We start from the raw sequence: 24,962 nt of genomic DNA, 5'->3' as shown, positions 1-24,962 counted from the left end.
AAAAACCACTAACAATAGAAAACATATTCAAATGAATTTTTAAAAACCTCTTACCTTCTTTACCAACTCCTCTCCACTTGCACAAACATCATGCACTCGATCACGGTGAACTGTGAAATCAGTTTCAAATGCTTCATGTTTTTTCAACAATCCCTTGGAGAACGGAGAAAAATTAAATTAAAAGCAAGTCTACAATAACTAGATACGGCACTGGAAAACACAGTAGAAAGTCGAGATAAAACAAACTGCAGAGGCTGGAATCTTGAGCAAAAGTGCCGGAGGAACTCAGCGGGTCAGGCAGCATCTATTGAGAGAATGGACAGTTGACGTTTCTGTCTGCAGAAGGGTGCCGACCCAAAGCGGTGCCTGTTAATGTCCTCCACTGATGTTGCCCGACCCGGTGAGTTCCTCCACCATTTTGTTTTTTTGCAGTTTGACAGGTGATGGGTGTTGAGTGCCAGGGAACCTCTGGGAGCAGGAAATGGGAAAGTTAGGACAATACAGATAAATAAACATTTCAGATTCAGCATTGTGCCTGGCTTATCAGATCAATTAAATTGGTATCACTGACAATATGGCAGAGGTTTACCGTAACACTTGCATCAGATGCTACGCAAATATTAACAAATGGGTTAAAATGGCAAATCACCAAACACTGACCTGGACAGCAGCAAGTGTATCTCCATAATCCTCGCTTGCCACCAAGTTCAACTTCTCATTGATCCATGCCTCCTCTTCCTCAACATTTGCGACAAACTGCTGGTATTCCAAGGATTCTTCCAGGCGTTGTCCTCTGCAATAAAAACAGTTTGACTTATTTGCATTTATACAAACAATACACCAGTTCCATGCTTTCAGTATCACTATCATAAAACATGAGTTTTATTGATCCTTATCAGCATGGAAAAATTAGGAAACATCTTACTAGATTTTGAGAAAGGAACAGGGAGAATAACAAAATAACTTTGCCATCGATGGGAAACATCACAAGACATTTTCTCAGTTAAAAACAAAATATAAATATAAATTCCTTATTGAATATTCTTGTGATAGATTTGTTTACATGTTTTGCTTTTGTTTTAACACATCTCTCATTTGTCTTGATGGTTTGATTTTTTAATAAAGCACTAATGATCTTCAATCACAAGATATTTAATTAGTTGCTTGTGTATGAACTATTTAATTTGTTTTTCTTCCCATGATCCTATCTAAATGTTTCCATTTCTGCTGCAGAGAAGTGATGACATTTCAAATGTGTGGGAAGGAACTGCAGATGCTAATTTAAGCCGAAGATAGACACAAAAAGCCAGCAACATCTCTGGAGAGAAGGAATGGGTGACATTTCGGGTCAAGACCTTTCTTCAGACTAGTCAGGGGAAAGGGAATGGAGAGATATAGACGATGATGTTGAGAGATCAAGAACAATGAATGAAAGATATGCAAAAAAGTAATGATGATAAAGGGAACAGGCCATTGTTAGCCGTTTGTTGGATGAAAACGAGAAGCTGGTGCAATTTGGGTGGGGGAGGGATGGAGAGAGGGGGAATGCTGGGGTTACTTGAAGTTAGCGAAATCAATATTCATACCACTGGGCTGAAAGCTGCCCATGCAAAAAAGGAGATGCTGTTCCTCCAATTTGCATTTAACCTCACTCTGACAATAGAGACGACATTTCAAATACTTGATTGACTGTAAGTCACTGTGATTACAAATGGTATGATAAAATAGGTCCTTTTTTAAAACCCAGGTCTGAAACAAGAATTTGTTCATTCTCTCCAGATATCGAATATGTTTGCTGCATTTTAGACTTTTTGCACCTTCCATACACCAACCATGTCTGCAATAAGCTAATTAAAGCATTACAACTCAACAAAAACTCAGCCCCTGAAAGCCAAGATGGAAAAGACAAACATACCGAGCAGCAGCAAATTCCTTCAACTCCTTCCAGTGTGCCACAAACTGTGACAGTCTCTGCTGAATTTCATCCTTTCCAATCGTATTATCATCAGACAACTTATTTCCAGTTTCCAGTACAGACTATTGCAAAAGAACAACAACCATGAGTATCCCATCTAGAATTAATGTTAACAATGAATAGACGTTTCCCAGGGTAGGGGAAATCAAGAATTAGAGGGTATAGATTTAAGGAGAGAGGGTAAAGATTTAAAAAGTATCCGAGAGACAATCTTTTCATACGGACGGTAGTTTTAGTGTCACTGAAATGTCGGGAGTTGGATGTTTAATTCTGTGGTAAATCAACAGCCGCACCTTAATTTTGTTTAATAATCAAACATGGCTCAGATCCCCATGTCAAAGTAGCCTGCACTCAAGTAATTCTCTATTGGGGTGCCGGGACTGGCCAGCCAATGTAAATAAAAGAGAAACTGCTTTAGAGGGTCAATAACTAGGGGAAAGTCTGCATGACATTTGTTTTCCTACATAAGTGTTTAAAAGATGCGCTGAAGGATCTGTTTTTGTGTTGTAGTTTTATGTATCTATATTGTGTAATTTTCCAATATAGATTGGCTAATAGGATCGTGGACAGAGATTCAATAGTAACCTTCGGAAAGGGAATTGGAAAAATACTCAATATAGATACACAAAACAACACAGAAACAAGCCCTTCAACACATAATATCCATGTCGTGCCAAGTTGAACTAATCCACTCTGCCTGCACGTGATCCATATCCTTTCATTCCCTGCATATCCTCGTGCCCATTTAACAGCCTCTTAAATGCCATTTTCATAGGGAATAACAGGGAAGTGAGATTCATGAATTGCTCTTTCTCTACAATACCATTCTATGATTTGATTCAAGTTAACCCACAGTTTACATAGCCAAAGGCATTCATCCAAGACTTGTCAATTGTTAATTTGGTACAATGATATACCAGTATATACATTTATTGACAAACCATCCCTTCAAAAGTTGTGTTAGGCCATCAATGTTAGGTCAATTTTTTATTCAAACCTGGATTGCTGGGTCATGTGCAGCCAGCTCTGCTTCCAGACGTTTATGCTTCTTCTTCAAGTTCTGTACTCCAGTCAGATCCCGTCCGTAATCTTCGGAACTCACAAGCAATTTCTTCTCCCTGTCCAAATAAAAAGAAAATGCATCATCCCGCATCACTTTTACAGTGATGGAATCCCTGCTAACTAGTTATAAGATTTTCAGGTTGAAGTGGCTCAACATAATTTAATTGATTACCACTATTTTAACAGAACATCATCACTTCTAAAGCATTCAAAAGCCCTTTCCAACTCACTTTAACCAAGATTCCTCGTCATCCAAATCACGGAAGAATTGGTGAAGTCTATGTGATTCATTCAGGTTAGCACGACGAGTTGTGGCCATATTTTTAATTTTTTGAAACCGAATGTTCACTGCAGTGCGTTTGTCCTTTACTTGGGTGGTGTCAAAGGCATCACTGGACATGAGGCTATCAGCCTGAAGATTCAAGTCTTTCAGACGGTCCTAAAACAATCAAGTAATTAAACTATTTAGAAAAGTACGCCTATGATATCATCAAACTGAATCATGTTTGTAAAGTAGCAATCAAGCCATTAAAACAAAAGCTGCAATTTTTAAGCAAACTATGTGTTTCGATAAACTGCCCAGTGTAAGCAACGACTTTGGCCAAACCAAATATTCTTTTGGAGCAGTAAGCATTATGAATTTTAAAATGCTTCATGTAAATACAAATGAAAAAGGACAAATGGAATAAAATGCAGGGTGCTAAATAAGGAGTGGTCTTTTAAGGAGCTGTCAATAGGTCTATTACACAGCTTTATTACACAGCCCAGAGCAGAAAGCTGAACTAGCATATTCCCAGGGGTACATGAGCCCAAATGATCCATTAACAGTTCTACACCTGTGACTCTGCTTAACGATCATGCTCCCTAACAACATTTCAGTCGCTTTTATTTGCAATTAGAGCACAACTTCCTTAGAGCACATCCTTACCTCATGCGCACTAATGTCAGCTTCGAGAAGCTGGTGTTTCTTCAGTAGGTTATTTACTGATGCCAGGTCCTTCCCATAGTCCTCAGAGGCCAGTAGAGCTTCCACCTGTAAATTAAAAACACAAAATGTGACTCAGTACCATGATTAAAAAATGGAAATAAACATCTCAAGCGACAGGTGCAAGGATCTTAGCGACAGAAATATTGATAGAACAGGTTCATACAAAAAAGCAGCATAAAGCTAAACAATCATTCACAAATTCAAAATTGATTTTTTGGGGGGGAATTTGGGGGGTTTATCCGTCAAGAACCTTTCACATTTATAGGCCAGGTGTGGATTTATAGGCCAGGTTCTGGATATTCAATTCACATTCTATTACTGTTCTTCCTATCAGCTGCTAATAGGAAGTATACAATGACCAGAAGTACAACATTATGTTGTCATTACTTATTAATGTTACAATACATGGAAGTACATAGAAGACTATATGTACAAAAAGGTCTCGACACGACAAAGAATCAGCCATGCATTACATCAAGGGGATGGTCACTGGTCCTTTTGTCTGCCTGAGCTTTTCTTAATTACAGTTGGGTCAGCTGCAGATGCTAGGACTCATATAAACAATCGTGTATGCTGGTCCAAATTAAAATAGGATCGACTATAAGGAAAATGGGGCAAAGGTTCTCATTGACAGAAGTGCAACATAAGCATGGAACTCTGGCTTTCAACTCAGAGCACAGCACCAGACCTTTATCAAGCTGTGTGCACCCATTTAACAATAAACTCTTTTAATTAGATTGTGACATTTTTCAAATGGAAACATAGAAAATAGGTGCAGGAGGTCATTTGGCCCTTCGATAGGAAAGGTTTTGGAAGATATGGGTCAAACAGGCAAATTGGATTATTTTAGATGGGCATCTTGGTTGGCTTGGACAAGATGGAGAAACCAGTGTTTCAGTAACAAAGATATATATTTTTTAAATCACGACAACATTCAGGACAAAAAGGTATTCAGTATGCCTGTACTCTTACACAATTTCAAGTCAACAAAAATGAGGGTAGCTAATGTTAAGAGCCACAGAGCATTTAAGCAGGCCCTTCGGTCCAACTTGTCGAAGCTAACCGAAATGTCCATCTAAAATAATCCAATTAGCCTGTTTGACCCATATCTTCCTAAACCTTTCCTATCCATATACCTGTCCAAGTGTCTTTTAAATGATATCATAGTACCTTGCCTTAGCTGTTTCCTCTGGCACCTCGTTCCATATACACACTAAATTGTGTCGTAAAAATTGCCACTTAGGTTCCTATTAAGTCTTTTCCTTCTCACCTCAAATCTATACCCTCTAGTTCTTGATTCCCCAATACTGGGAAAAAGACTGTGCAGTCACCTTATCTACACCCCTCTTGATTTCAGATATCTCTAAGGGATAAACTCTATGGGACAAAGTCCAAGACCGCGCAACTTCTCCTTATAACTCATCAGTCTCTTGAATCCTGGCAACATCCTTGAAATCTTTCCATCTGAATGGCATATTTTCTGTAGCAGGCTGACCAAAGCTAAATACCCCAAGGGCAGCCTCACCAATGTTTTATACAACTGCAACATCCCAACCTGAATATCCAGGCAGGGATTTGGATTTGCTCTTTATGCATTCCATTGTTTCTTGACATAATAATGTCCAACATGGAAAGGATGTTGAGGACTTACATTTTCTTACTTCCCCAAAGCTAACAGAACAATCAGATGAAAGATATTAATCAAAATTTTAATTTTTTTAAATCAATCTCGTGCCAATCCCACCTTGCAGGAAGTGTCTTGTATGCCCTCCCATCACCAAATACTAGACCGAATGTGCCACAATACCCTCCATAGCCAACTGTATCCAAAAAACACCCATGTCTTGACTCTCCAAACTGCAATCTTCTTATTCACTCTACTTTGCAAGATTATTTTTTTAATACAGACAATTGCAGCCATTTCCAAAGCCAATGAAATGAAACTATCGATTTAATGTCAAAATCTAAAAATGTGGACAATATTGTGTAGATCCACTTACCTCAGATAGCCAGAAGTCGAAGTCTTTGATTCCAGTGTTGAAATTTTGCTGCTTATTGGCCTCTTTCAGCTTCTGACTTTTTTCTGCTGATTTCTGCACCAAATCCCCCCATTGGTTACCCAGTGTTCCCAAACGGGCCTATGAGACAGAGGGATATTCAACCAGCTTGTCAGTCACTAGTTAATCTTGCTAAATCAATCCCATAAAGAAACAATCTGCTGATAGTACATGTCGCCAAGTATCCTCATCTCATCTACATAACTATCCACACGTACACAGACAATGAACAATGATCTTAAAATCATAGTTTCTAACGGCAATTGCTATTCCAAGTCAAAGTAAAGCATTTGCACAAGCATATTGGAGTGTTTTCTCATATTTTCATAGGGGGGACACATTGTTCCCCAAAAGCACAGCTTGTAGTATATAGGTTATCCTTCATGTTTGTGTCATTAAAGGGTTAGCATGCAACTAGCCCAGTACATAAAACTCTGAGGTAAGTTGCCCAAATACTTTACGGTTGGCAAAAATGGAATCCAACATAATAATTGAACTTTTCAAAATTCAGGACCTGAAATAAGCTACTTCAAGTATATTGGCAGATATAGAGTGTAATGAATCCTACAAAATGTATTGTGTATTTACTTTGATTCGCCTTTGATTCCTCTGCTAATCGTTTTCATTGAAGCAACTAAAAGATGCTGCACATCAAAAATACCTGTGTGCAGACCCAGCCACTTCAAGATGCAGAAGTAATACATCAAATACCAAAAGAACACCAGGTACCTTACTTTAGGTTGTTGTTGCTTAGAGTGTTGAAATGTGAATGGATGTTAAGTGCAACCCCGTCTTTCCCAGAAGAATTAGAAATTCTGTTTTCATCGGCCAACCCCCTAAATACTTAATTGCCAAGAAAATCAAGAGCTGTTATCTTCATTGTCCAGTCAGTGATAATGTACATGACAAATTTACTTCTGGTGTTTCGATATCCAAGTTACTTATGTACTGCAATTACCTGGACAGCATCTTCACTACCAGCACAAGCTCCTTGGTCAATCAACGATTTCCCCATGTCAATGACCCCACGGATTCTGTCGGCATTGGCATGAAGCTCTGCTTCAAATGCTTGATGCTTCTGGTGTTTGCTCTGTGGAGGAGTAACACAACATTCACTACACAGGTGGTCAGCATTCAGATTCCTTCTGAGACCTTTTGTCACACCATCTGCTACAAAAGGTATTTTGTAGTAGTTTTAAAGTGATGTGACTTTGTCCTGAAAGATATCAAAATTATTTCTTCCCTTGGAATTCCAGTCTTTCCACTTTCTATTTACAGCGCATCTCAGCTATATCAGAATTTTGAATTATTTTTATAATTTGCAAAGGCCAAATAAGTTTGTGTTGGATCAGATGTTAATGATATTGTAACCAAGTTTTATCGTCAAAGATTAATTTTACCTCAGAAAGAAGATAACCCCTTCATAAGGTCTCAGAGGAAATCACAATTGGGATTATAACAATGAACACGGATACACCACACACACCAAAAATCACCAATCAGCAGTTCCCAGCAACAAGGACATTCAATTGATTTAATTTCTTCAGCATTAATTTAAAACCAAATACGAGATAGTTGGATCAGCAGAATTATCTGTTACACCACAGACACACAAAAGACTATAATTGCCAGAAGCAACAGCAATATGACAGAAGCATCAATTTTTTTTTTAAATCACAAGACACTCAGTAAAACTGCAAGCAGCAAATGGAAAGGGTTATGTTTATATAAAACACAATCTAACAAATTCAATATAGTACTTAAATTAAGACAAAACATAAACCTGGGTTAAACAAAAGCCACCAATCACTTACCAGCAGTTTGGATAGCTAAAAACAGATTAAGAGAAAAGATTACATCAATATTGAATGGTTAAAATATGAGGCGCAATTAAAATTTCCATTCATATAATACAAACAAGCCAAAAAGGTCTTCAGTTCAAAAGATTTATCTCAGAAAGGTAGGTCAGTGATCAGTGCTCAGAGCAGAGTGTTTCCAAGTGTTAAGGGCATTAAGATGAGACGGTATTGGGCAGAGGCCAAAGACCTTTCCTCAAAGTAGTAGTAGTGCTTTTTAAAGTTTTTTTAAAAAATCCAGGGAGTTCCTCTGCATCTCTGTTACTCCTTTGGTACAGCTGCACCAAAGTTTCAAAATAGGTAACTGATCTCTGAGCAGGGGATACCTATATGCAAAGCTTGGGGCTCAGAGGAAGAGAAACATTTTAAAGTTAGTTACCTGAATGTTTGTGGGATCTTTGTAAGATTCATCAGTTGCCGTCTGAAGCTTCTCACTGATCCAGGCCTCGATTTCATCGACATCTCGGCTAAATTGCTGGAGGGTCTGCGATTCCCCAAGCTTTGATCTTTTCTCAATCATCTGAGCTTTCAAGCGCCGCCACCTATCAAGGCATTGTAACAATGAGGGGAAAAAGGCACACAAGAAACCCTCAGATGCACACGAGAGGTTGAAGTCTACACAGTACCTTTTGGTTTCCAAGAACTCCTTTCACATTTCAGGAGGTGAGAATAAACAAATCATGGTATCCTACTGTATAACTCGTCAAAGACTAGCATGAAGGTATTGGTGTACCATAAGTGGTTAGAAAATATGACAGGATCTTCTTAATTATAGTGAGGGGCATTGAATACAAACATAGGGAGGTTTGACTTTCATCATCTTGGGAATGAACAAGACCACATCTGCGGTGATATGTACATTACGATTTCCTTTTTTTTTAAAGGATGTAAATGGAGGTTTATTAGACAGACATCTGCAAAAGGCTTCAGATTGGACAGACTGAGATACCTGCTGGAGTTCAGAAAAATGAAAGCACTTGACTTAAACATTAAATTTTGAGAGAGATCTTGAAAGTGTGGATGTGGAGAAGATGTTATTGAGAAGTACAAATTACTTTTCAAAAAGGAGGGGTTGACCATTTAAGACAGGAGCAACACAAAGGCTTTTCTCCCTGAAGGTCAGAAGCCTTTCAAACATTCTTCCTCTCAGGGCAATAGTAGAAATAGCGTAAAAGACATACTAGTGGGGCAGGAGAATGGATTTGAGATTATGATATTAACCATGATGGCACTGAATGGTGGAGCTGGCTAGAGGGGTTGAGCAAACCCACCTGTTTCTGCTTTGTATGTATGCATGATGCCGGGGGGACAGCAAGGAAAATTAAATTATGAAGTGGAAGTACATTTGGAGACTTTGAGAGATTACGAACAGAAAGGTCTTTACAAATGGTATCCTGCTTTGATTGGGACCAAGCTAGTCGAACACAGAGGTGGACCATTCAAGATCCAGTGGACCCTTCAGCATTGCTGCAAACAGAAAATCCACTTCCATCAAGAGGAGACACTATTTGGCATCACTATTTTTGGAAGCATACTGTGTTATTCTTGCACTCGGGTTTACCTGTGATTTAACAATGCAGACCTGCTCCTGTTCAAAAACAAGTGTTTGTTTATGGATGTAGCTGGATCACAAACCTATTTGTGACAGTATCAATGCCAGATATATTGGAAAAAAAGTTTCCAATTGCTGAATCCATTACTTTAAAATAATCCAAGTTCTTTGACCGGAAACATCAAAAATTGGTTAAATCAATATCTTGTACACTAAATCACTCACCTATCTAATACCTCATTGCGACGTTTTGAAATATCTCCCTTTGCATAATGTTCAGAACCGATCAGCTGGTCAGCAAAGGCTTGCAGTGCTGCAATTTTCTCCTCCTATCACATGTAAAGCAAACATGAGCCACATTTACAGCAGCTTCCAACCCAAAGCTTTTTCAGATTCACACATGGCTATGTTCTATTGATCAGAGTTTACAGGGTTGTCAAAGAATACCATCTTGGTATTTAGTACTTTACTACTTTGGTAGTAAAAATAAGTTACAAAAGTTACATAGAATATGGATTGCAATTTGTATTTTCTGGCAATTAACCACGACCATTTCCCTTGGAATTCAAGTGGGCCAAGCATCATAACTCCACGTATTTTTTTTAAAACTTATTAATTTCTGTTCGGTTACTTTGGGCCAGGCAATTTGAATCCTACGCCTTAGTGACTGAAATTTTACATCACAATATCTAAATCTTTTAGTAGCTGCAGAATGCAATCAACAAGGCTTCATGCTAAATATGTAAATGGTTCTTAATGAAGATGAAGTATGCTGACACAATAATCAACAGAACAATCCTTATTGAAGATCAATTGTGTTGAAATATCCAGTTCCAGCCACTGGATGTCACTGTATTGATAAGTAGGTAAAGTTTGCGCACAATCAAAATGGTTGAAATCCCACGAGACAGAAATATGTTTCTATCTGGAAATTCCTTAGTGATTACCAGAAATTAACTTTTTTCTACATCATATAAAAATCTAGTTCCCCAATTTCCAGCATTTATGCCGGTACACACTGGAATTCTCTTCCAAACTGCTCTACCTTACTTTATTTCTCTCTTCATTCTCAAAAGATCTTTCTTTAGTTTAGTTTAGTTTTTTTAGTTCAGAGATACAGCACAGGAACAGGCCCTTCTGCCCACCGAGTACGCACCGACCAGCGATCCTCAGACATTAACACTATCCTACACACTGGGACAATTTACACTTATACCAAGTCAATTAACCTACAAACCTGTACGTCTTTGGAGTGTGGGAGGAAACCAAAGATCTCGGAGAAAACCACACGGTCACAGAAAGAACGTACAAATTCCATACAGAAAGCACCCGTAGTCGGGATCGAACCTGGGTCACTGGCACTGCAAGCGCCGCAAGGCAGCAACCACTGCGCCACCGTTCTTTCGAACATCTTTTAATATCTCCCCACTCGAAATATCTTCGCATTTCTCATGATCAAATGTGACATGACTACTTGTACATTATTCAATGTAGGCCACATACCCCATCGCAAACATTCTGCCATTTATTATGTGCCTGATCTCCTCCCCAGCTCAATTTTCTTGCACTATCCTTGTTTGCCTTGATTTTCTTAATATCCAGAAATGTTAGTGATTTCGGTTTTAAAATTCAACAGTTGAGTCTGCACAATTCACTGGACCAGAGAATTCTAAAGATTCATCACACTCTAAACAAAGACATTTCCCCTCAACATAGCACTATATGGCCTACCACTTATTTTGAGACATTGACTCCTGGTCCTTGATGTTTTGGTCTGAGGCTGCCACGGTAGATTCAAGATTTAATGATATTACCTCTCATTCTTTTAAACTCGGGAGAAAACAGGCTCAATCTACTCAATCTCGCCTTGTACATTATTTCTATAAATTGTTATGCTGCAGCAGATTTGTTTCCCCAAATTACCTGCACAGTTATGGCTTTATCAAAATCTTCATGTTTCTTGATGAGGGCTTCCACACTGTCCAGGGAATCACCTTTGTCGTCACTGGCTAAGAATGCCTCACGTGCTGCCATCCAATTCTCAGCTTGCTCACAGTCACGGTTAAACAGCTACAAAAGGAGAAAAGAACTGTAAGGAAGTGCAACTTTTTGCAGAAAGTATAAATACACCCATTCCCACACAGCTAGGATGCAAGGCAGGGTTACAACACCATTGCATCAATTCTCCAATCCAAATTCTCTTGTCAGCCAGGAATGCAGATCTGATGAATTTATCCAAGAGTACCAGAACATCAAAATGACAATTCTGGAGAATATTTCAAGGCCCAATAGCTCAATCTGCTGCTGGTAATTGCGAATTAAAGACGAGGGGTAATGTTAGGATTGGAAAAAACAAGTTCCGGTATACATTAAACTCAAGCACAAATAAAAGACTTAAGGATAAGGAGAAATGATAAAGAGATATTCAGGAAACAGGAGTCAGCAACCAGATGACAAAATCTGAAATGCACCATTTGGAAACAGATAAATCAGAAAATTGATTACATCTGGTTCTAAATCTACCAGAAAATATTTACTTTTGTAGTTTTGACTAACAAAATTAATACCTTTTAACTGAGATCTTAACCACAGTAACAAAACTCACTTCCACAGATTTAGTGTATCAACTATACAGTTAATTACTTGAAAACACATTGTGATCTAATTACCTGCAACTCCAGACACTGATCCAACATCATTCTGCGCTGGATCCAGGCTTTCTCCAAATCTGCGCGTTCACGCTCCAGGATATCCAGTTTCTCCCTAATTTCAGGACAAGCATAGTGCCCACGAGCCAAGAGCTGATGTCCAAACTGTTCAAATGCCTGGAACGTGCCTGCCCTGGCATCAATCTCAGTACGGTGTTCCTGTAGCACCCCAAGGGTAAGAGTGAGAGAAATAAAACACAGTTAAGAGCAGTATTACCTGAAGAAAATTGTTTCATAGTTTGTCATTCCTCAATCAGCAATCCTGCGCACACACCATGAAATCACAGATTTCTGCTAAAATAAAAACCATTGGAATCGGAAATATTAGCAAAACACATTGATGTATTTATGAGAACAGGATTGTTGTAGTTAGCAAAATAGTTATGAAAATGAACTTTTTTTTTCAAGAGAGAAAGTGCCCCACTTTAAGATTTTAAGTGTGTTAAAATTACAATACTTTCTGGTACTGTTCCGTACTCTGGAAATTCTCTGCTGGATTACCTTACCAAAGATCCATTGCCTATGATCTTCCAATGATCACAACTTTGGGAAAAGAATCAGTTTAGATTTTTAATCACCTGGTGTCTCTCCAAAAGGGCCTCTGCTCCCGTTACATCCTTGGCAAGTTCCTCGGAAGACACCAATCCTCGGATTCCATTTATCCAGGACATAAGGTCCCTGTGAAAACAGTAATTGGATGAGTTAACCATAACCTCTAACAGCTCTTTCCTCAAGGCAAATGTGAATGTTTTACAATTCATATCCAAGGAGGCAGTTTGAGTTTGTTGTTGGGTTCTAGTATGGGAAATGCATGTTTCAACATCGTTATCACTTTCAATGTAAAAAGAGAAAAATATTAGCAGCGGTTCAACTACTGCTGCAGCCTCAATTCTAGCCACCTGGGTTCCATCATGACCTTCAGTGCTACCTGGAGTTTGCACATTCTCCCTGTGATATTGTGTGTTCCTTACGGTAGACTATAGGAAGAGTTGAGAGCAAAGTGGGAAAAATAACATGGTCTTAGTACAGGATTATTTCCACACTGGGAAGTCATGTCTCAGATATACCAGGTCCAGGTTTCTTGAATACTGTGAGCAGTACCAAGTCTTAAGAAATTAATACAAGCCTTGGAGGAAAGACAAAGATTTACCAGAATACAACATAGATTTTAAATTTTAAATTATGCAAAATTACACAAACTTGGGTCATATTCTCTCAAATTTAGAAGATTCAGGCTAGTACGAGTGAGATTTTCAAGTGCCTTAAGGGAAACAGAAATTGGAGAAAGGTTGCGACCCTTGTCCCGTAGAGAAGGGTCCCGACCCAAAACATCATCAATCCACATCCTCCAGAAACGCTGCCTGATCCATTGTTGCTCCAGCATTTTAAGGCTTTTTTTAAAGCTACAAGGAGAGTTTGGACTAACTTGGTTTGTTTTCTTTGGGGCATTGGAGACAGATGGGAAACCTGACAGGAGTATATAAAATTATGAGACACATAGTTTTTCCTTGTATAGGAATGTCAAAGACTGGAGGGCAAAACTTTACAGTGAGAGGGGCAAAGTTTAAAGGAGATGTGCACGGCAAGTTTTTTTAAACACACAAGTTGGAACACGCACCAGGTCAGAGGAAAATAGTTTAATTTGGTATCATATTTAGCATGGACATAGTGGGCCGAAGGGCCTGTTCCTATACTGTACTGTTCTATCAACATTGCAGGTTGGTGTTCCAGTTATATCTATGCAGTGACAACATGTAACAAAATAACCACCAACATGCACTTTACAAGAAAGCCTAGAGTTACCAGGTTACCTGAAATCACTCAAGAAACGCTGCAAGTCATGAGAATCGTTCAATTTTCCTTTACGCTGGTCAGCACGCTCCACCAGGTTAGTCCAGGCCTGATTCAGTTCTGTGCATTTTTCTTGGACATCCTCAACTGACTCCGGATGAGATTGAATCAATCGGTTTGCAGTTTCTCCCAGAGAATTCACCTGCATTCAACAATTAAAATTCGGTCAGGTAACAAATCCCACTGGAAAACACACAAAAATAAATTTTGGACCAGCATTTGATGCATTAGGCTAAATTTTGGTTCCTGTATGAATTAGGATATATCAAATTTCTCTGTATTTAGTTCAATTTTGATTTTAGAAAAGAATGCCGTTGAATTTGTACTGCTGCTTTAAGGTGGAGATAATGATTTTTCTCTTTTAAATGCATCCTGGAGATTCAGTCAAATCAGACATTTACAAAAACAAGCCTGCTATTTACATTGGAAGTAACAGACCATTTTCAGAAAGAATTTAAACTAGGACATTTAATGCAGACCAAAATTCCAGCTCACTTTATCTCCCAGAGCAGCAAGGTCCCGCTCAAATCCCTCATGTTTGCGCTGCAGAGCCTGAACACTTGCAAGGTCATGTCCATAATTATCAGTGTTCAAAGCTTGATTTTTTTCTTCGATCCACTCCTTGGTTTCGTCAGCATCTCTGCACAATTTTAAAAAAAGTATTTTAAGCCATTATTAATGATTTACTTGTACAGAAAAAAAACTATCAAGTCAATCTTACCAATTATTTAATTATAAATACCTTTGCAATTAAATAAAGTTAATTCACCAAAACCCATTTATTCCTGCATTTCATTTATTTGAATCTAACACAGCTACTCACCTGTGGAATCTCTGTACCTCGTGTGCACTTCCCAAGACCTGGCTACGTTCCTCAGCCAGCTGTTGCAGTGACTTCCAGCGTTCATTCAGTTCCTGACAATAATGGAAAGATACAAATCAACAAAATCCACACAGACATATCACTGTAAATGTAATCCTTTCATTGGTTTAATCTGTTATATTTTAACAATGTAGTTCAAGTATCATCTAAATAGAGTTACTTGATTTATTAACATTTAATTTCTGCTAGATCTTCATCTTCTCACCATCTCTACCCTTGCAGTGCAGCTACTTTTCTATGATGTTGCAAAATACATATGCATGCACAGGAAAAAAACATAAATTGAAGCAAAGGGTTAACTTATAACACCAGAACACCACCTCACTATTATTCATAGCAATTTAGTTCAGTTGGAATAATTGGCATCCTGTTTCAAGACTAGTTTATTAACTAGTACAGATGATGAGAACTTGGCCATAAATAACCAAACTGACAGTTCAACAGGGCACTTCAACAAATGAGCAAAATACAAAAGTCTTGAGAAACACAGAGAAGAGGCAGTGACAACAAGCAGGAGCTCCATTAGTTCTTACCTTGATGGCATTAAAGTTAGTCACCGCTTGTATCATCAGTCGCGCAGACTAATTGCAACCATAAGTCACAGCAGCAGAAAACCGAACCAGTCACGATCCATCAGTTAGTGAAGAGAAATGTTAAAATTAGAAATATCCCTATTTAGAACCAAGAGACCAACATGCAAGAGACCAACATCAACAGCTATTCATTTAGAATTCATTTTCGATGGACTGCATGAGAAAGTGCAGAATGGGAAATGCAGGTGACACCCCACACCATTAAATCATCTATATCCACAATTAATAAAGCCTTCCCAAGCCAACGTTACAATTAATTATGAATCACAAACACCAGGTTAAAAAGGTACAGACGAGTATAATGATGAGATGAGAATAGTGAAAGACGCGAGCTCTTCCACAAATAAAAGCGCTTCGAAGTTTGGTTTTGCAAAAACAGTTAACAGTTTCTTAATTTTATCTTGGAGGCAAATAAAAAGATTCCAGTTTGCTTAAGTTTACAGTACTGCAAGCTGTGACTTGGTGTTTAGTCATCAGGTGTTCCTTGATATCTTCTGGAAATTACACATTGGCAACCCTCTACAGAGTAATGGAAACAGGACATTGACCCAATTAGTCTATGCCAACCAAGATGCCCCAAAATGCTAGTCCCATTTGCCTTTGTTTGACCCATATCCTACTAAACCTTTCCTATCCAAGTAACTGTCTAAATGTCATTTTAATGTTGTCATTGTACCTGCCTCAATCATAAGTGTGGCCTCACCAATGTCTTGTACAGCAGCAGCATAATATCCCAACTTCTACACCCAATGCCCTTATTGATTAAGGCCAGCATGCCAAAAGCTTTCTTCACCACCTTGTCCACCTGTTACACCACTTTCAGGGAACTAGGTACTTGTACTCCTATGCCTATAACACTTCTCAGGGCACGACCATTCATGCAACTCTGGTTTGATTTCACGAAATGCAACATGTTGCATTTATCCGAATGGAAAGGCATCTGACATTTTTCAGCCGACTAACCCAGTTAATCAAGATCCCATTGTAATTCTTGATAGCCTTCTTCAGCGTCTCTGATACCACTTATTTTAGTGTCATCTGCAAACTTACTAACCATGCGTTGCACATTCTTCTTCAAATCATTGATATAGATGACAAACAATAACAATAAAAGCAACCTTCCACCATCACCCTCTCCTTTCAGAAAATTAGTGAGAACAAGGAAGAAGAAATTCCTGTCAAGCTGCAAACTGAAATGTTTTTTAATTTGTCACAACAACAAATTTATCCTAAAGGAATAGACTGATTGACAGCAAGCTGCAGCTGATGTCAAAATGGAATTCATCAGTATTTCAGACTTTGCAGTTCATACCAGTAGAAAGTAAGCAACTGGAAAAGCTACCATATACAACTTTCAAAGACTAGTGCAAAGAATAAAGTTGTCCACTATTTTGTTTCCAGTCACTGTATAACAGTGGCCTTGGCCGAGGGCAGAGTTGAGAAAGTCTTGAAAGAAACCGAATCAAAAGTGGTAGAATCAGGTAGAATTACACCAACTGATGGCCTCTGGAAAATGAAAGAATTGCACAAATCAGGTAGTTTTTCAGGAAAATAGTGCAGGATCCTTGAAAAGAAAACTCATACCTTCCATGGTGATGCAGTTTTTGAATCAGATTCATCCTAGGGGGAAAAAATTACAAGCTTTTTAAGTGAGAAAATACAGATAATAAAATGTAAAATACACATGCATATAAATCAATACAGCCAATGTATCAATATGGCATAAATCACAAAACCATATGCAGCTCATGTCCAATATGGATTTAAACAAGATAGGAATTACAAGATTCCCTTTCAATTACGTCAAATTCCTCCCAATACTATTTTCATACAGTATTCATGGTATTGCAGTTATAAGATAAGAAATACACAAGAAAAACAGTAACTTTCCTCTATTTTTTGTCTTCATGAAACTTGTCTAATCGTATTAAATTTTGAAAAGAAAAAAATCACACCAGAGCAAATTTTCTCCCTTGTAAATGCACCTTAAATTGCAAAGATGCCAAAATAAAAGACAATAAAACCCAGCAGGAGAGTATAAAGCTCAAATCTAGTCTGATAATAAACTGTGATTAAGACTTGACAAGTGATTATTACAACTGCAAATTAACGCACAATTTTAATGCCTTAAATTGGAAAAAAAGCAATGTTCAAAACAAGTAGTAAAGCAGTTCGCATTTCTTTTTGAAAACCACAAACCTACTGAGTGCTTTTGGCTTTTTCTATTTTGTTAAATTAGGACCAATTCCAATGAAGTTCCACATTTACCTCAAATTTTCTTCCCAGCTTTCCCTGCTCCTCCTCACCACATTGTGTAGACCACTACACCAGTCCTAAACATCCCCCACTATATCCATGAATCCCAAACCCAAGTCCTAATACTACCAGATCCCAAGGCCGCAGTACATTCTCTCCGACTGCCCAGCATCCATCCCAAATTCCCCTCTCCACTACTGGCCAAATCCTGATCCCCAATCCCTTGCTCCACAAGCCGTAGCATAGGTCTCTAATTCCTCGTCTGCATTCCACTGAACCTAGTCTTGTCCCTATTTCTCTTCTCCAATCTCTAACCAATAATTCTCCACCCAACCAATCACTCCCCAACAATCCCCTATGACAGTACAGGGCTTCAATTCTGTTCCAATCATGGACATAGACTTGACCACAGGCTATCTCAACATTCCTTTGTTCCAAACCCAGCCTCAGGCAATATCTGGTCATTGCACATGCAATTGAAGTTTGCAGCAAGGAAACAATGAACCCACCCCCCCCCCCCCCCAAAAAAAAGAGGGTGATCAATGACCCAAAGCACTTTCAACGCATGAGAATTTCAATGCTCATGTCTCGTGTTTACATCAGTTTATGGACCGAAATTGTGCAGCTATCATTTACAGCCAAGATAACCACTGTTTACAAGATAACAATTGATATTTCCCCTCATACCATTAACTCATTTAAATATTGGCACTCTTACCTTAACAACCCCAGGAGCAGATGATAGAACAGCTTGTTCCTGAAATAAGAAAAAGGAACAGAAAAGTCACAAATATGTAACTGGTTCAAGACTCCAAATCTCCTTGCAATAGACCGATCTGAGGGTGACTAATATTTAATTTAAGCCCCATGATTAAGATGGCTTATCAGTGTTGAAGTTTCCTTCTCAACTGGAGTCCAGGGATTTCAGGAAAGACACAAATGGTAGCAAAACAGAAAACGTGAATTCCAATTGAAACAAAGTTTCGAACAGGAAACAAAGAATAATATTTCTTGCTATATTTCACACCACTGATCATGGCAATTGGGAGGTAAACAATGGTCATAAAATTGATTAAACCAGAGGAAGTGAAGGACCAAATTTTCAATTAGTAGGGAATACAGTTCAGTACTAGGGCTGTTCTTTATATAGCCAAAATGAATTAAAGATGAAAAAGAGTAAATAATCGCCAAGCTTGCTGATGACACCAACAAGAGGGTCAGCACAGAACTGGTCAAATATAGAAAGTCTCGGAGTGTTTTGAAGCTCAAATCTAATCACATACTTAAAGTTAAAGATCCGCTAGAAAACAGAGATTAGAAGGTAAAATTACAACGTTCAGCTTGACCTAAACATCTATATACTAAAACTCTCGATTGTTTGTTTGTTTGTTTGTTCCTGAACTACAGCCAAAATGGTACACGATAGCGTGACAATTTTAGGCCCACCTTACTCACCGTCGTCCCTTTGGTGCTAATGGAAGAGGTTTAATTGAAATCGGCGCTATATTTTTAAAGTTATTCACATTTTAAAGTTTAAATCTATCTCCTAGGGAAGGAATGGGAGGGAGGGGTGTAGTGAAGGAGGGGAGAGGTTGAGGGGGGGAGGGGAGGGAGAGGGTGGGGGAGGGGGAGGAGAGGGTGCTGCACCAATGCAGGAGAGGTTTGGGCCCATCGGGTCCACTTGGTCTAGTAAATAGATAAAATTGTAGTAGCACATGATCGGATATTCCAGTGAGAACAAAAGACTTTACAAGAAGAATGCACTATCTGTGGCAAACTAAACGAGTTGGGGTTGACATCAAATTAATACGCATAAGCTTTTGTAAAGATTAGTCTAAGGCGAGAGAAGTGGGAAATTTTCAGAAAACTATGAAAGATCACTCAATTTACAGGAGAGAGAAAATATCAGGAGAATAAACTAGCAAATAATAGTACATCAATGCAGTAGGTTCACCAGCTATTAAAAAAGGATGGTTGCTAAAATAAACATTGGGCCATTTGTGTACAATATTAGGGAATTAATAATGGATAAGGGAAATGGCAGAAATTCCAATTTATATTCGGCCTGTCTTTACAGCAGAAGACACAAACATTTATTTATTTATTTATTTATTTTTAAAGCACATGTACAAATTATAATAAACGACAAACTGGTTATAGAGTTCTTACATAGCTTCAATTTTTAAATTTTTTAAGAAAAAATAAAGATGAAAAGAGACTGAAAAAAAAAGACTATAAACTAATTATTAAGGGGTTGGACACATTAGAGGCAGGAAACATGTTCCCAATGTTGGGGGAGTCCAGAACCAGGGGCCACAGTTTAAGAATAAGGGGTAGGCCATTTAGAACAGAGATGAGGAAAAACTTTTTTAGTCAGAGAGTTGTGAATCTGTGGAATTCTCTGCCTCAGAGGGCAGTGGAGGCCAATTCTCTGAATACATTCAAGAGAGGGCTAGATAGAGCTCTTAAGGATAGCGGAGTCAGGGGGTATGGGGAGAAAGCAGGAACGGGGTACTGATTGAGAATGATCAGCCATGATCACATTGAATGGCGGTGCTGGCACGAAGGGCCGAATGGCCTACTCCTGCACCTATTGTCTATTGTCTATTGTCTAAAGCAAAAAAAAAGAGAATTACAAACATAAAGATTATGGGGATAGATCCGGGAGTTAATGAGTATAGTTGTACATCCAACCCTAAACTCAAGTTTTAATTTTAGTTTTAAATTTTAGTTTTGTGACAAACCCATTTACTTTTTTAAAAATTCAATAAATGGAGACCATATTTTAAAAAATAGATCTGGTTTGTCAATTAAGGCAAACCTTATTTTTTCCAAATGCAAGGTCTCGGTCATTTCCGTAATCCACATTTTAATTGTGGGGGTTAGTTTTTCCCCAAAATTTAAGTATTAATTTTTTCGCAGTTATTAAACTGTAGTCAAGAAAGCGTCTCTGACTTAGCGTAAAGCTTGTAACGTGTTCTGATAATCCTAAAATTATTAATTTTGGATCTAAATCCAGTTGGTTATCAATAACTTTGGAAATGATTTTTAAAATATCGATCCAAAAATGTTGCATATTTGTACAAGTCACAAAAGTGTGAGTTAAATTGGCTTCTTGAAATTGACATTTATCACAAATAGGAGAGATACTTGGGAAGATCCTGTTTAATTTTGTCTTCGAATAATGTAGTCTGTGTAATATTTTAAATTGTATTAATGAGTGTCTAGTGTTTAACGAGCATTGATGTATGTGTTGTAAACTTTCGTCCCATATGCCTTGTGTTATGGGTTGAGCCAATTCGTCCTCCCATGCTCATCTATATGATTCTGATGACGGAATGACGGTATCTAAAAGAGTGTTATAAATATAAGATATTATTTTATTTGTATTGTAGTGACGGTTCAAGCATTCATCAAGAATTCCTGGGCGACACAAACATTTCTAACAATAATAAACCAGTCTGACGAAGTTTCCTGACCCGAAGCATCACCTATCTATGTTCTCCTGAGATAATGTAGTCTGACCTGCTGAGTTACTCCAGCATTTTGTGTCTATTCATCACTAGAAGAGGAGTACTGGGCAAACTAAATTAAGTCTTCGGAACAGAATTAGGCCATTTAGCTCAACGCGTCTACACCACCATTCAATCATGGCTGATCTATCTTTCACTCTCAACCCCATCCTCTTGCCTTCTCTCCATAACTTTTGACACCCATACAAATCAAGAACCTGTCAATATCTACTTTAAAAAGATTAAAGATGACAAGTTCCCTGGATCTGATGGGCTGCTTCCTAGGGTCCTAAAGTGGCTGCAGAGAAGTGGATGTTCCGGCTGCAAATGTGCCAAATCCATCCATTCTAGAATCCCAGATAACTGGGTAAAACACAAATGTAATTCCAATATTCAAGAATGAAACAAAGCAGGAATTAGCAGGCAGTTAGTCTAACACCTATCATTGGGAAAATATCCATTCTCATGGAGGTTCACGGGACATTTGGAAAATCCCAAGACTTTCAAGTAGTAAACATTGAATGAGAAATCAGGTTTGACAAATCTGCTTGGGTTACTTGAGAATGTACAAACAGAATGATGGAGAGGTATCAGTGGTATACCTGGATTTCCAGTAAGAGGTCTAGAAGATGCCAAATAAAAGATTATTGCACAATAGAGCATGGGGTTGGGGCAATATACTGGCATGGACAAGGAATTGGCCAGAAAACCAATCAGGATGACAGGGTCATTTTCAGAGTAGTAATCAGTAACTAGTGAGATGCCGCCACAAGGATCAGGGCTGAGGCCACAACTATAACAATCTATATTGATGACTTGAAGGGACAGAGTGAAGTTTAGCCATATTTGCTGATGACACGAGGATAGTTGGATTAGTAAATTACGCCAAATTCATTCTAGGTGGAGACCGACAGACTATTGAAGTTTAAGTTATGCAGAGAAATTAGTGATGTTAAGGCCAAAGTTGGATCAGCCATGCTCAGATCGAAATTGAGCAGCAGGCTCAAGGCCCCACTCCTGTTCATGTTTATGTTTTTGTGTTCAACATGTTAAGTAATAAGAATCAAAAGAATAAACAAGGCAAAATAAACCAAAAGGAACTGCTGTGCAAAATAGCACATAGTTATCAAGGAGCACTGCCAAGACATCCAAATGAAAACCCCCAATTTTAGCAAGTGATGTTGAGTTTGTGTATAGTACTGATCTGGCTTGGCATTGAATTATTACTGAGATGATGTGGATGAATGTTATGTTACCTGAGCTACTTGCACTTCTTCAACCATCAGACCCTCTGACTCCAAATCATTTGCCACCTTGTTAATATCTTGCAAGCGAGATTCATTGGCTTTCAAATCCTTAAAAATAAATCAGCTAAATTAACAATTTAATCGATTTGAACATTTTTATGCACTATGAACACATCAATATTGCCACAAGCACCGGATGAAGCTGAAACAATTGATTGACAAAAATCATGGAGTTGGCACATACTTGATTACAACTGAAATATGAATTACAGAAATTGAACCACACTTTGTGTTTATACATTCACAAGCAAATAGTTTTAAGACCGTTGTTTCCATTTGACAAGACTGATCTGCTTTTCTGGTATATGTTACCAATGCACATTTCTTTTTCTTTTGCACCTGCTCCAGAAATACTGAAATTATTACAAAAAATCTATTATGTGCTTATTACTCAAGATATTACCTGAATGTAGATTAGCACTTCATATAGTTTGAAATCTATCAATGAATTGAGCTTAGATGTTTATTATTCTATTCCTGCATCACTTTAACGATTCCGAGCAGGTAGCTATATTCCCTTGAAAGAAAAAGATTAAACCATCACCTGCAGAGTTAGCGGATAGCTAAAGTGGTAGGGTTACAATATCAATTGGGGACCTTGCTCCAGAAACTATATCAGAAGAATAAGCATATTGATACAAGGCTCGGACTACATCAGATTTGGCAGTCATGTCACTCATTGCTTGGTAACCTGGTAAATATTAAGGTACTGTCTTTCAGGTAGATAAATGGAGTTGGAAAAGCTTTGAGGGCATTTGGGCACCAGGAGACAGCATGTTTAGGAAGGACTAAGAAAATGGCACCAAGAAGGGGGAATGTATAACATTTCAAAGATCAGTCATGTTAAAAAGATGGTGAGAAAATAGTTAAAATAAAACCCAAGATTTCAAAATGTAAAACAAATACAATTTGACACAAACCCTTAACTATTAATGTTATTACGTAATCAGATATGCAAGAACGATGGTATTCACATCTGGGTTGTGAGTTGAAGACTTTGCTTTCTCCTCCACTATCAGAATAATTCAGAAATAGTGCTTACTTTCTGGAAGTCATCAAATTTTTTCTGTAGTCCTTCCACTTGTTCTAGATCAGTCGCCACCTCTTCACTGGTCAATGCCGACTCCTTTTCGTTGATCCACTGCTGCAGTTCATTGGTCTCACGGAAAAGCATGAACTTTTTGCAGCTCTTTTCCAGCATATCCTTACGCTTCGTGCCCAGTTCCAGAATCGACTGGTATCTGTAGAAAGGATGAGAAACAAAAAGCACTCAACAGCAACTGGCAATCTCTACCAAGTAAAAGGAAGGCAATGACAACACAAACTACAACTATCGCAATGTAGAATTGTTCATATCATTAGACAAATCAGAGAAAAAAACATAAATACAAAACATCCAATAATAATTAAAAGAATAAAAACCTGATGACTGGTTAATAATTGCATTTATTTATATACATTGAAGCAACATTGCACAAGATACGAGGGATGGTGTATATATACTTAGAGCGCCAATTTCAACTTTCTATTAAGAAAGGATACAAAGTGCTGGAGTACCTCAGGTCAGGCAGCATCTCTGGAGAACATGGATCAACGGCATTTCAGGTCAAGACCATTCTTCAAAACTGACCCGACCCGAAATATCACCAAATTGATCTGAGGAGTACTTGCAAATTTTGGAATACATTTGCCCTCACTTCACACTGCCAATTCACTTTACCTCACACTATTACTTCAGATCCTCCAGTCCTGAGCTTATACATAAATCATTCGTTTTGAAAATGCCAAAAGTCTTCTTTATCAACAAAATCAAAAAGATCAACCAAGTAGATGTTTTTGGAATTGTAATTGAGGTGGTCTAAGGATTTCAGCAATAAAACAGTCTTAAATGAGTTGGGAGCACTCTAGCGCAGCAGGTAGAGCCACTGCCTCATTGCGCCAGAGACCCAGGTAGACTTTGCACATTCTCCATGTGACCGTTTGGGCTTCCTCCAGGTGCTCTGATTTCCTCCCACATCCCAAGGACATGCGGGTTTGTAGGTTAATTGGCCTCTATAAATTGTCCCGAGTGTGTAAGGAGTAGATGAGAAAGTGGGATAATATCGAACTAGTGTGAACGGGTGATCGATGGTCAACGTGGATTCACTGTGCCAAAGGGCCTGTTTCCATGCTGCATCTCCAGACTAAACTAAAATCCTCCAAGCTGCCTGTATTACATTAAATCAGAATTTCACAACACAAAGAGTAAGCTATTTGACACAGTGAGTCTACCATCTCCAACTAAACAATTCCACCAGTCCCACTCCTCCTCCTTCCATTATTTATTCTCCCTCAATTATCTATCCAGTTATTTATCCAATTC

General features: G+C 38.3%; 1 protein-coding gene across 5 annotated transcripts in view; it reads right to left on the bottom strand.

Annotated features, from left to right (window-relative positions):
- Positions 1-24,962, bottom strand: part of sptan1 (spectrin alpha, non-erythrocytic 1) — a 79,990-nt gene that overhangs the window by 17,213 nt on the left and 37,815 nt on the right. For all 5 annotated transcript variants that reach the window (XM_078426406.1, XM_078426404.1, XM_078426407.1 and 2 more), the window contains 22 exons: positions 23,643-23,841; positions 22,550-22,648; positions 18,500-18,538; positions 17,110-17,145; positions 15,466-15,513; positions 14,873-14,964; positions 14,545-14,689; positions 14,010-14,191; positions 12,777-12,876; positions 12,160-12,357; positions 11,414-11,560; positions 9,716-9,819; positions 8,318-8,480; positions 7,897-7,911; positions 7,041-7,172; positions 6,026-6,163; positions 3,966-4,070; positions 3,268-3,476; positions 2,973-3,093; positions 1,916-2,037; positions 661-793; positions 55-153 (listed from right to left, as the gene is read on the bottom strand). In XM_078426406.1, the coding sequence (XP_078282532.1) occupies positions 55-153; positions 661-793; positions 1,916-2,037; positions 2,973-3,093; positions 3,268-3,476; positions 3,966-4,070; positions 6,026-6,163; positions 7,041-7,172; positions 7,897-7,911; positions 8,318-8,480; positions 9,716-9,819; positions 11,414-11,560; positions 12,160-12,357; positions 12,777-12,876; positions 14,010-14,191; positions 14,545-14,689; positions 14,873-14,964; positions 15,466-15,513; positions 17,110-17,145; positions 18,500-18,538; positions 22,550-22,648; positions 23,643-23,841 (2,626 nt within the window). The remainder of the gene's footprint in view (positions 1-54; positions 154-660; positions 794-1,915; positions 2,038-2,972; positions 3,094-3,267; positions 3,477-3,965; positions 4,071-6,025; positions 6,164-7,040; positions 7,173-7,896; positions 7,912-8,317; positions 8,481-9,715; positions 9,820-11,413; positions 11,561-12,159; positions 12,358-12,776; positions 12,877-14,009; positions 14,192-14,544; positions 14,690-14,872; positions 14,965-15,465; positions 15,514-17,109; positions 17,146-18,499; positions 18,539-22,549; positions 22,649-23,642; positions 23,842-24,962) is intronic.

The sequence above is a fragment of the Rhinoraja longicauda genome, chromosome 31 (genome assembly GCF_053455715.1).
Source record: "Rhinoraja longicauda isolate Sanriku21f chromosome 31, sRhiLon1.1, whole genome shotgun sequence".
Lineage (NCBI taxonomy): Eukaryota > Metazoa > Chordata > Chondrichthyes > Rajiformes > Arhynchobatidae > Rhinoraja > Rhinoraja longicauda.
The sequence above is the reverse complement of the archived record's forward strand: the minus strand, read 5'-3'. Positions and strand labels throughout refer to the sequence as shown.